At 40.1% G+C, this 12,410-nt stretch overlaps 1 protein-coding gene across 1 annotated transcript in view; it reads right to left on the reverse strand.

Moving 5' to 3' along the window:
• The window catches only part of LOC128636206 (mucin-2-like), a 91,945-nt gene that overhangs the window by 18,058 nt on the left and 61,477 nt on the right, over positions 1-12,410 (reverse strand). Inside the window, exons 44-49 of the mRNA XM_053689251.1 lie at positions 10,300-10,547; positions 4,777-4,960; positions 3,518-3,881; positions 978-1,156; positions 331-400; positions 133-245 (exon numbers count right to left, since the gene is read on the reverse strand). Of these exons, the coding sequence (XP_053545226.1) occupies positions 133-245; positions 331-400; positions 978-1,156; positions 3,518-3,881; positions 4,777-4,960; positions 10,300-10,547 (1,158 nt within the window). The remainder of the gene's footprint in view (positions 1-132; positions 246-330; positions 401-977; positions 1,157-3,517; positions 3,882-4,776; positions 4,961-10,299; positions 10,548-12,410) is intronic.

The following is a 12,410-nucleotide window of genomic DNA, read 5'->3' on the forward strand; positions in this document are numbered from 1 at the left end:
ATAAATGCGCACTGATTGCAGAAGTATGAGTATAGAATCATGGATGTTACATATATTGGTATAAACTCATGGGTGATGAGTCTTAAACATCCAACTTATATAGCGTAAGATACACAGTTGGGTGAAACTTACCGCAAGATGAGACGCATTGATCAGAAATTGTGTTGAATCGTGTGGTTCCCTCAGGACAGTAACATCCTTCCACAAAGTACTGTGGTGCATTGTCAACATGTTGGTTGTTGTACCTAGAGAAGGAGCAAATCAGGCATTAGGGATCAGAGGAACAAATGCTCGGAGGATACATAAGAAACAAAAGATTCTATAACAAACCTGGAGTTACAGGTAGGTTCTACCGGGAGGCCACATGCCTTATATACCTGGTTTGTAGGACAATTTTTGGCTGTAAAATTAAGAGACAAGTAAGTAAATACACTGCCATTCTAATTTAGATATATGTTTATTAATAAACTGTTTAGACAGAACTATTTTAATCTTAATACATTATATTATTACTAGTCTTAAAGCCCATGTACACGGCCAAAATGTGTCCAACTCCCGATCCCCCCCATCCACTCAGATCCCCTCTCCTTCCTTCCCCCTCCCTGCCGCTCTCAACATTTTCTTTTTTCTGCAGCGTACAGGTCACACCCGCTGCCGCCCACCCGCCTCCCTCCTAACCCTCCCACGCCACCAACAATCGGCACCACCGCTGCTTGACGACCAGTGCCATCCTCGCACAGTCTCTACTTTTAATTACGGGGTTAAGGCAAGTTATGTTTCTCTTGCGCTGCAGTCTCTACTGCGCATGACTGCATCGGACAAATATACCTGGCCTTTTATAATATAGGATGTGGACATTCTAAAAATGAAATGCGTAGTAATATAATCCCCTAGGATCAGTAGGAAACCTTATGACACCTCAGCTGGTTCAGGGCAGAATCTATTAGTATTTTGTGCAGTTCATTTGTGAGACTTACGGCATACGCCATGAGTTCTGTTTCTCCAATCTACACAGACGCCTTGTATAGCGCACAGTCTGGCATAGGCCTCCAAGTTAGAGCAGATGATGGGACCCTCAGATTTAGTGCAGCCATCATTGACGCAGGCCTGGTAGAACGGCTCTGGAGGCACCACTGTGTGGCACATCTCAAAGGCGCTAATGGAAAACATGATCAGTGTTACAGACCAGAGGAATATTTTAACATCAAGGTTTTAGTCCTATATCTATATACAGTGAAGGTTTATTTTCTTTTAAATGGACATGAAACTTAAAATCTTTCTTCCGTGATTTAGATTAAGCATACAATTGCAGACATTTTTCTCATTTACTCCTATTATCAATTTTGCTTTATTCTCTTGGTATCCTTTCTTGAAGGAGCAGCAATGCACTACTGAAAGCTAGCTGAACACATTGTTAAGCCAAGAAACTTATATATGCAACCACCAATCAGCAGCTAGCTAACGAGCCTATCTAGATATGATTTTCAACAAAGGGTACCAAGAGAATGAAGCAAATTAGATAAAATAAGTAAATTGGAAAGTTGTTTAAAAATGTATGCTCTATCTAAATCATGAACGAAAATTTTTAAGAAAGGGATACTAAACCCAATTTTTTTTATTTTGTGATTCAGATAGAGCAGCAATTTTTAGCAACTTTCTAATTTACTCCTATCATTTTTTCCTCATTCTCTTGCTACCTTTATTTGAAAAAGAAGACATCTAAGCTAAGGAGACAGACACATTTTGGTTCAGAACTCTGGACAGCACTTGTTTATTGGTGGGTGAATTTATCCACCAATCAGCAAGAACAACCCAGGTTGTTCACCAAAAATGGGCCGGCATCTAAACTTACATTCTTGCTTTTCAAATAAAGATACCAAGAGAATGAAGAAAATTTGATAATAGGAGTAAATTAGAAAGTTGCTTAAAATTGCTGAATCATGAAATAAAAAAATTGGGTTTAGTGTCCCTTTAAGCTCTCCCTAGCTATACGTACCTGCATTTTAAGAAACAGTACAAAATGTGTGAGATTTCTAAAAGTCAACACCTCTGAGCACCATGTGCTGCCGTTTTCCATTTTCTCATTATGAATGTCAATAAGGGCTAAACAAATGTATTTAATGTAATTGTTACCTGTGCTAAAGCAGAACATTTCTTAAACCCAAGGATGTTTGAAGCCTTAGAAGCCAATAATTGCAAAACCCTGATTCATCCATTTGTGCCAGTCTATCTTTTTTGGGCGATTGTGGTGCGTTAACTGTTGCGCAGGATCGATATCGGCTTTTCGCACATGACAGAAATAGCGCACATATTACAAGCTGAAAGTAAACACGATCGCAAGAGCGCAATTGCATTTTACGCTCGTTGGGTTTGCGGCTGAAACCCTTGTGTAAACGGTAGTGCATCCAGTATTCCCTCTAAAGCCAGTTTTGTGAGCGACCCAGCAGTGAAACAGTTAATAAGGGAACCACACCTTGCAGTCTGCATTGTTTAGTGTTTGCTAATTGCTCTAATTAACTGTTTCACTGCTCAGCCGCTCACAAAACTAACCTTAGAGGGAACACTGAACACAACATAAATGCATTGAAAAATACAGTTACACTCACATAAACGCTACTTCATTAAATATTACAAAAAAGTAAGTTATTAGGGTTCAAATATATATGGTATATGACAAGGTTTTGACTGCAAAGGGCTATATTGTATATATACATACGGTATATATATATATATATATATATATATATATATATATATATATGTGTGTGTGTGTGTGTACAGATGTATTTAAGTATTTGTGTTTTACTGTATATTTACTGTACATATTTTTATATTTAACTTCACCTCACTTACAGGATAATGTAATGTTTATTGTCAATTGATATAATCTATATATATCTGTATATACTTATACATGTATATCTATCCCTATTGATACAGTATACAGGTTTAGATAACTATTTTACACTACTTCGGGTTGCACAAACTTTTTCCTTTCAACTTTTAATCTGTGCGCAACCCGACGCATGCAAAAAGCTTACTTCTATTGCGCCACTTGTAATCCAGCCCTTAATCTTGTCTAATTCTCCCCTCCCCTTTTGGCACCATTTTTAAATTTTTGTTTCATGTTCAGCAAACTTCCAACCTCATTTGTTGTCATCTAAAAACACATTATGTTGTTAACCTTTCACGAAATGTTATTTTTAGGCAATGATCAAATTCTGGAACTATAGCAATTGAGGTATTGTTTGTCTTTCTGTCCCATAATGTAATTTAGTAATTCAGTACGCAATAGTACTGCATGAACTGCACGTTCTATTCACTTTGGACTTTGTATATCATCTTATATACATAATAATCTGTTTACAAATGTGAATTTTGGAACCGATAAAAAGCAATATAATTGGGCTTCTTAGTTCAACCCTTTTATTAAATGAGCTCCAAGACATCTGCTTCTGTGAATGCTTTAGTGAACCTAGACGGGTGAGTGTGTGGCCCCATCTACATCTCTATGTACCTGCTCAGAATAAGCTTGCAGACATCAGGAGGGTTGCAGGGCTCCTCGGTTCTAGTGGATGCAATAGTGCTTGGGAGTGTAGATGGGGGAAGACTAGTTCCACGACTTGATGAAGACATCGGGGGCAGACTGGCTGGCCGACTTGATGAAGATGTCTTGGTTTTACTGGATAATAGAGTGGAGTAATATGAAGGGGAGTAGGTGGATGATCGGAGAGTAGATCTAGTGGTGGTGGTGGGAATAGGGCTGCAGGAAGATGGATCTTGACCTGGCGCACCCCAGTTTCCTGCCATTTGAACACACGATGGTGCCAAAGCTCCACTGGGCAAGATGCAATCATCAAGGCGATTGTTAGAGCATTTTCCTTTAGATAAAGAGAGATGAGATTTATTATGTGCTGTAGTAACAATGAACAATCATATGATATTTATTAAAGGGATAGGAAAGTAAACATTAAACTTTCATGATTCAGATAGAACGTGTCATTTTAAGATATTTTTAAATTCACTTCTATTTTCAAATGTACTTTGTTCTCTTAGTATCCCTTTGTTGAAAAATAATATGTACATATCCTACACTAGAGGGAGCTAGCTGGTGATTGGAGCCTGCACACATTTGTCTCTTGTGATTGGCTGACTAGATGTGTTCAGCTAGCAATCAGTAGTGCAGCGCTGCTCCTTCTGCAAAGGATATCAAGGGAACAAAGCAGATTTGATAATAGAAGTAAATTGGAAAATTGTTTAAAATTGTATGTTCTATCTGAATTCTGAAAGACAAAAAATGTGTTTCATGTCCCTTTAAATTCATAGATTTTTTTTAACATGGAACAAGCAGAAAGAATTTTCTTATGCACTCATAAAGCACTATGGGGCCGAATTATCAAAGGTCTTGCGGACCTGATCCAACAGTGCGGATCAGGTCCGCAAGACCTCGCTGAATGCGGAGAGCAATAAGCTCTCCGTATTCAGCACTGCAATGCAGCCCCCTGCTGACTCGCGGCCAATCGGCCGCCAGCAGGGAGGTGTCAATCAACCCGATCGTACTCGATCGGGTTGATTTGTGGCGATTCCTGTCCACCTGCTCAGAGCAGACGGACAGGGTTATGGAGCAGCGCTGCTTCATAACTGCTGTTTCTGGCAAGTCTGAAGACTCGCCAGAAACACGGCCCTTCAAGCTCCATTCGGTGCTTGATAAATGGGCCTCTATGTCTAAATGTCAGAGAAGCAACAGTGGACATGGCAAGACAAGGGCATCCTTACCACAGTGGCCTTCTGTATTGCTGAAGAATTTGCTGTACGGCAACTTGATGGTGAAGCTTAATACATTAAATGAAATGTATGCTCCCAGCTCTGGTATCTCCACAACCAAGAATATACCAGAGTCAATGATGTTTATGCCATTTTGTGAGAATGCTGGATAAACTATCTTCTCATTTACATACACCTGAAAGTACAAGAGTATATCATTACATATATTATTTACATACACCTGAAAGTACAAGAGTATATCATTACATACATCATTTACATACACCTGAAAGTACAAGAGTATATCATTACATACATCATTTACATACACCTGAAAGTACAAGAGTATATCATTACATACATCATTTACATACACCTGAAAGTACAAGAGTATATCATTACATACATCATTTACATACACCTGAAAGTACAAGAGTATATCATTACATACATCATTTACATACACCTGAAAGTACAAGAGTATATCATTACATACATCATTTACATACACCTGAAAGTACAAGAGTATATCATTACATACATCATTTACATACACCTGAAAGTACAAGAGTATATCATTACATACATCATTTACATACACCTGAAAGTACAAGAGTATATCATTACATATATTATTTACAAAATAGTTTGGATATGTTTCTCAGAAAACAAAACCCACCCTCCAACCACCAGCATTCATAGTAACAGTATGCTCTATGTATATCAAGGGGTCCCCATCGGCTGCAGGTTTGCACAAGTCTGCATTCGAGATTTAAGAAGTGATCATCTCAACCCAATTCTCCACCTGTTATGTGGCGGATTTCAATCTCCCCAGACTTTCCTGAACAGGGAGATTAACAGTCACTACCTGCGCGTGATTGGCTGCACGCTCGCAGCGGGGCGGGATTGCACACGAGCACTAGATGGCAGCATTATTTCCTGTCATGTAGTGCTTCCGGCATGTGTCCACTACCTACTGTTTAACAAAGAATAATAGGAGAATGAAGCAAATTTCATAAAGTAATTAAAATGTTTTTATAATTGAATGCTCTATCCGAATCATGAAAGAAAAATTGTGGGTTTCGTGCCCCTTTAATACAAGAATAATGCTTAAAGCAATTTCTCTATTGTATTTTTCCCAAACATTATAAAGTTTTTCAAGCCTCATTCACTCCATTAGCCTTAAAGGGACATGAAACTCAAAATTTTCCTTTCATGATTCAGATAGAGAATACAGTTTTAAACAACTTTCTAATTTACTTCTATTATCAACTGTTCTTTGTTCTCTTGTTATCTTTTGTCGAAAATCAGGGAGGTAAACTAAGGAGCGTGCACGTGTCTGGAACACAATATGACAGCAGTTTTACAAGAATGTAATACATTTGCCAGAGCACTAAATAGCAGCACTATTTCCTGTCATGTAGTGCGCCAGATGCCTACCTAGATATCTCTTCTAGGGAACGAAGCAAATTTGATAATAGACATACATTGGAAACTTTTTTAAACTTGTATGCTCTGAATCTAAAAATATTTTTCGGGGGTTTAATATCCCTTTAACCTCTGATTATTTGTTTATTTAAAGGGACATTCCAGCCAAAATTGGGGTCCACATGGATGAGTTTCAGTTTTGAATGGAAGCATTTTTGTAATATAAATGTATTAGAAAAAATGCTTATAATAAAAGCTATAGCTGTTTCAAATGTGTATTTAAGTATGCACCGTGCACCAGCATTTTAAACACAGCACTTACTCAGAGAGACTAAGGTGCTTGTACCATTTGGTAATGACTCCATGTGTTAATTGTTGACATGATTACAAGCCCCACTGGCTCTCTGAGCAGCTGCAGTATTCAAAATCCTGGTGCACTGAGCATATCTATCTATGCTTCACATGCACATGCAGAGAATAATGCTAACAATAAAACCGTGATAACTTTTACCAGAAGCATTTTTGCCAATACATCTATATGTATATCTCCACCTGCACTGTTTATTAGCCCATCTCTCTTAAACTCACATTACTTTTGTACTCATGAACTTTACCTATTCCTAAACACTCTCTCTCCCCCCTGCACCTTGTCTCAAAAGCAGTCTCACTACTGCAAATCTGTATCTCATCTTATGTCACTCTCCCTCTTGCTTCTACTAACTGCTGGCGACATCTCCCCTAATCCTGGTCCCCAACAACTGCGGAGCCGTGCACATCCATGTGTACCATCCCACAGACTCAAAAAACAAAACTCTGACAACCTTACTCACATTCATCTTGCATCAAAAGCCACTTCCCCTTTCACTTGTGCACTTTGGAACTCTCGCTCTGTTTGCAACAAACTCACTTCTTTACATGACCTCTTTATCTCCCGCTCCCTCAACCTTCTGGCCCTAACAGAAACCTGGCTCTCTCCCCTAGACACAGCATCCACTGCTGCTCTGTCACATGGGGGTCTCCACTTCAGCCACACTCCTAGGTCTGGTAATAGACAAGGAGGTGGTGTTGGTATTTTACTTTCCTCTCATTGCACCTTTCAACAAATACACCCCATCTCTTCCCTCACATTTTCTTCATTCGAAACCCACATGATTCGCTTATTCTCTCCTCTTTCTATACGTGTCGCAGTCATATACCGTCCTCCTGGCTCCTCAACTCAATTTCTAGATCACTTGGCTGCATGGCTACCTTATTTCCTTTCCTCAGACACCCCTTCCCTCATTCTTGGTGACTTCAACATCCCTCTTGACAATCCCACTGCCTCCTCTGCAAAACAACTTCTGCAACTCACTTCCTCTTTTGGTTTGTCACAATGGACTGATTCTCCCACTCACAAAGATGGTCACTCCCTTGACCTGATCTTTAGCTATCGATGCACCCTCTCAAACTTCACAAACTCCCCCTTTCCTCTTTCTGACCACCATCTCCTTACTTGCAACATATCATCCCTCCCTACAACTCTCCCTCCTTCTGCTCCTCACACCAAACTTCACAGAACCATTACATCATTAGATCAACAACAGCTTTCTAATTCCATCAAACCTCTCCTCTCATCCTTCTCCTCCTTTTCATGCCCTGACCAATCTATCTGCCACTATAATTCCACCCTTACATCCGTCCTTGACAATCTCGCCCCTCTTACCATAGCTCGGAAATCAAACACTCATCCTCAGCCCTGGCATACTCCACTGACACGATACCTACGCAGATGTTCCCGTACTGCTGAGCGGCACTGGAGAAAATCTAGGAGTTCAGCTGATTTTCAACACTACAAATTTATCTTGAACTCCTACTACTCTGCCCTTAATTTCCATAAGCAACACTACTTCTCTACTCTTATCTCTAATCTTTCTTCAAACCCAAAACGTTTGTTCTCCACTTTCAATACTCTTCTCCGCCCTCCCCCACCTCCTAATACAACTTCTCTGTCAGCTCAAGACTTTGCCAACCACTTCAATAACAAAATCAACGCCATCAGAAATGAAATCGTCTCTCAACATAATTCCATTCCCTCACCCCCTCAAATGCTCTCAATCAACCACAACCCACATAACCTTAAACTTAGCTCATTCTCCCCTGTTACTGAGGATGAAGTTTCGGCACTTATACTGCGCTCTCACCTCACTACCTGTCCCCTTGACCCTATCCCCTCACAGCTACTCCCCTCCCTCTCTGCCACCCTTACCCCTATACTCACACACACTTTCAACCTCTCCTTCAGCACCGGTATATTTCCCTCATCGCTGAAACATGCACTGGTCACACCTATCCTCAAAAAACCTTCCCTTGATCCTACCTCCCCATCCAACTACCGCCCTATTTCCCTCCTCCCTCTTGTATCAAAGCTTCTCGAAAAACTAGCTTATGCACGCCTTTCCCATTTCCTTACAATAAACTCCCTCCTTGACCCATTGCAATCTGGATTTCGTCCCCATCACTCCACAGAAACAGCAATTGTTAAGGTTACCAACGACCTACTTACAGCAAAATCAAAAGGCCACTTCTCTCTGCTTATTCTCCTTGATCTGTCCGCAGCCTTTGACACTGTTGACCACCCTCTCTTGCTCCAAACCCTCCAATCCTTCGGCATATGTGACACAGCCCTCTCGTGGCTCTCTTCCTACCTGTCAAACCGTACCTTTAGTGTAGCCTTCTCTGGGGCCTCCTCTGCCCCGTCACCACTTTCTGTCGGAGTACCGCAAGGCTCTGTCCTCGGTCCCCTTCTCTTCTCAATCTACACGTCATCACTAGGTTCCCTAATAAAGTCCCATGGTTTACAATATCATTTGTATGCCGACGACACCCAAATCTACTTCTCTGCACCAGACCTTTCTCCTTCATTGCTAACCCGTGTCACTAACTGTCTTTCTCACATCTCCAACTGGATGTCCTCTCACTACCTCAAGCTAAATCTCTCCAAAACTGAGCTCCTTATTTTCCCCTCTTCTTCAAAACTCTCCACCCCCAATCTCTCTATAATTGTCGACAACTCCATCATTACCCCTACCCCACATGCCCGATGTCTCGGGGTCACATTTGACTCAGATCTTTCTTTCACTCCTCACATTCAGTCTTTGGCTAAAGCCTGCCGCTTCCACCTTAAAAACATCTCTAAAATTAGACACTTCCTTACACAAGACACAACTAAGATTTTAATCCACTCTCTCATCCTCTCCCGCCTCGATTACTGCAACTCTGTCCTCTCTGGTCTCCCCACCTACTGCCTAGCTCCTTTATAATCCTTAATGAATGCCTCTGCCAGACTCATCTTCCTTACAAGTCGCTCTTCATCTGCTGCACCTCTCTGCCAATCTCTTCACTGGCTTCCTCTTGCCTCTAGGATCAAACACAAAATTTTCACTCTAACATACAAAGCCCTCAGCTGCACTGCTCCCCCCTATATCTCAGATCTTGTCTCCAGATACTCTCCTTCTCGTCCCCTTCGCTCTGCTCAAGACCTCCTACTCTCCTCCTCTCTTGTCACCTCATCACACTCCCGTTTACAGAACTTCTCCAGACTGGCTCCCATCTTGTGGAACTCTCTGCCTCGCTCCACTAGACTCTCTTCTAGTTTTAAAAGCTTCAAGTGCTCCCTAAAGACTCTACTGTTTAGGGATGCATACAACCTACGCTAACCTTACTTTATACCAGTTCCTCTCCTCCATTGCTATCCCCTGAACCCCCCTAGCATGTAAGCTTAAGAGTCCAGCTGTTTGTTGATCACCTTCTCAAGAGCTGACTACAACAGTGCAACTCTTGGCAGGACCCTCTACCGATTTGATCCCTATAACTGTTTTTTGTACTCCGCCTTTGTTAATAGCGCTGCGGAATCTGTTGGCGCTCTACAAATAACCGATAATAATAATAATAATAATATTGCAAAGATGTATCTATTCAAAGATGTAATTCATCTATGAACATTTACATTTTGACCGGAATATCCATTTAAGTATCTAATTCAAGTTTATCAGTTTCTTCCAGTTTCTCAGTGCATCTGCTCTGCGTTATGGAAGTTACATTCATTTTCTGTACCCAAGGCCTTGTTACCTTGTTCAAAGGTCGTTTTTTCACTTCCTGAGACATTAGCACTACTGTGTCAGTCTTGTACATGATGCGAAGAGTCTTAACACAATCAGGATCATCTGGGTTACAAGAGAAATTATTGATGTAAACTCTAAAATGGTCAAAGCGTGGTGTGATCTGCTGGACCAGGACATAGGTGCATCTTCCACTGAAGTCATAGTAGGTGCCGTCAAAGGTGATGTAATGAGCCACACCCCATCCGCCGCAGACACCTGAGTATTTAAAAGAACAACGTTTTACAGCAGGTTCTTCACATTTTATTACAATTAAGTAACAATAGGTGAATAACTATCTAGGTGTGCAAGGAAATTCACCTGAATGATAATATTTTAAAAAGAATTACAGGTAAAAATGCCCAAATCTCACTTTTTTTATTCATATTTTTTTTAAAACGAAATTTATTTATATATTATAATCCAATCTAAGGGGGTGCTTAAAAGAGACTATATGTATATATATATATATATATATATATATATATATATACAGAGTATATATATATATATATATATATATATATATATACTAATAGTTAGCATGCCAAGTGTACTATACCATATAATATGTAATCGTGACCATAGTTAATTGTACATACAAAATTCAACAGTACAGAGGAAAGTCCCAGGTTTAACAAGATGCACTTCTAGGGTATAAGAAAGTCCTCTTTAATATTAGGTTAACGTATGCTGGCTGCCTCCTCCTCACCGACTGATTCGGGTTAAAAACTGCAGATATAAGAAGAACAGAGGGGCGCCTCATGTGCAGGATCATCAAGTGTGTGTGTGAATACAATATAGCATAAGCTAAATGGGTACTCACATATTAGTAGAGCACACCAATGTGCTAGTAGGTGCAGGCTTTAGAATTATCGGGTGTAACAGCTCACCCCCAGCTCGGATTTCCTATGCACTGCAGTAGATATATAAAGCATAGAGAAAAAGGCACTAAATGTGCAGATCAATCAAAATATGATTACATCTAGTTCGTAAACGCTAAATGGGTACTCACATGCTGACCAAGCACACCAATGTGCTGGTAGCAGCAGACTGGCAGATTTAAGACAGGTGTGTCAGCTCACCCCACAGACATTTTCCCAATGGACAGGATACAAGTGTATAGGAGTACTAGTGGTTGTACTCCATAAAAGTATATATATCGGTAAGCACAGGCGGGTAAGGTATTTCCACTCAAAACTGTTTTTTTGGTATTTTGGTAAGGTGAATACTATGCCTGAGGAGACGGCCTTATAGAGCCGAAAAACGCGTTGCATGTACAGGGGGATATCTGAATACCCCTTCTCCACTTGTTGTACTTTCTTTTTATACTTTTTTAAATAAATACAGTTTTTATAAAAAACAGTTTTGAGTGGAAATACCTTACCCGCCTGTGCTTACCGATATATATATACTTTTATGGAGTACAACCACTAGTACTCCTATACACTTGGATCCTGTCCATTGGGAAAATGTCTGTGGAAAATTTTCGAACTAGATGTAATCATATTTTGATTGATCTGCACATTTAGTGCTTAATATATCTACTGCAGCGCATAGGAAATCCGAGCTGGGGGTGAGCTGTTACACCCGATAATTCTACAGCCTGCACCTACTAGCACGTTGGTGTGCTCTACTAATATGTGAGTACCCATTTAGCTTATGCTATATTGTATTCACACACACACTTGATGATCCTGCACATGAGGCGCCCCCCCTGTTCTTATATCTGAAATGTATTTATAAGCTACCATTTTCCTCCCAAAATTAAGTCACACATTTCTCTGCCTGAATCTTTGTTTTTTTGTGTTCTAAAATACTAAAGGTCCTCTATATTTATTTAAAACAACTGTTACCTTTCTGATGACAGTAATGTACTATCCTTATGATGGTGCCGTGCTATGTATATAAAAGTATTGATTATACTTAGGTTGCGGGTATAAGCTGGTCTTATTTTACAGATGCAAATATTCCAAAATCCAAACCTTTTCCAGTCCCAAACAGTTTGGATAAACGGTTTGCTACCTGAACAAATATATATATATTTTGTTTAATAATTTGAAATAAATGTTTGTTTTTCTC

Source organism: Bombina bombina, chromosome 7 (genome assembly GCF_027579735.1).
Source record: "Bombina bombina isolate aBomBom1 chromosome 7, aBomBom1.pri, whole genome shotgun sequence".
In the NCBI taxonomy this organism is placed as follows: domain Eukaryota; kingdom Metazoa; phylum Chordata; class Amphibia; order Anura; family Bombinatoridae; genus Bombina; species Bombina bombina.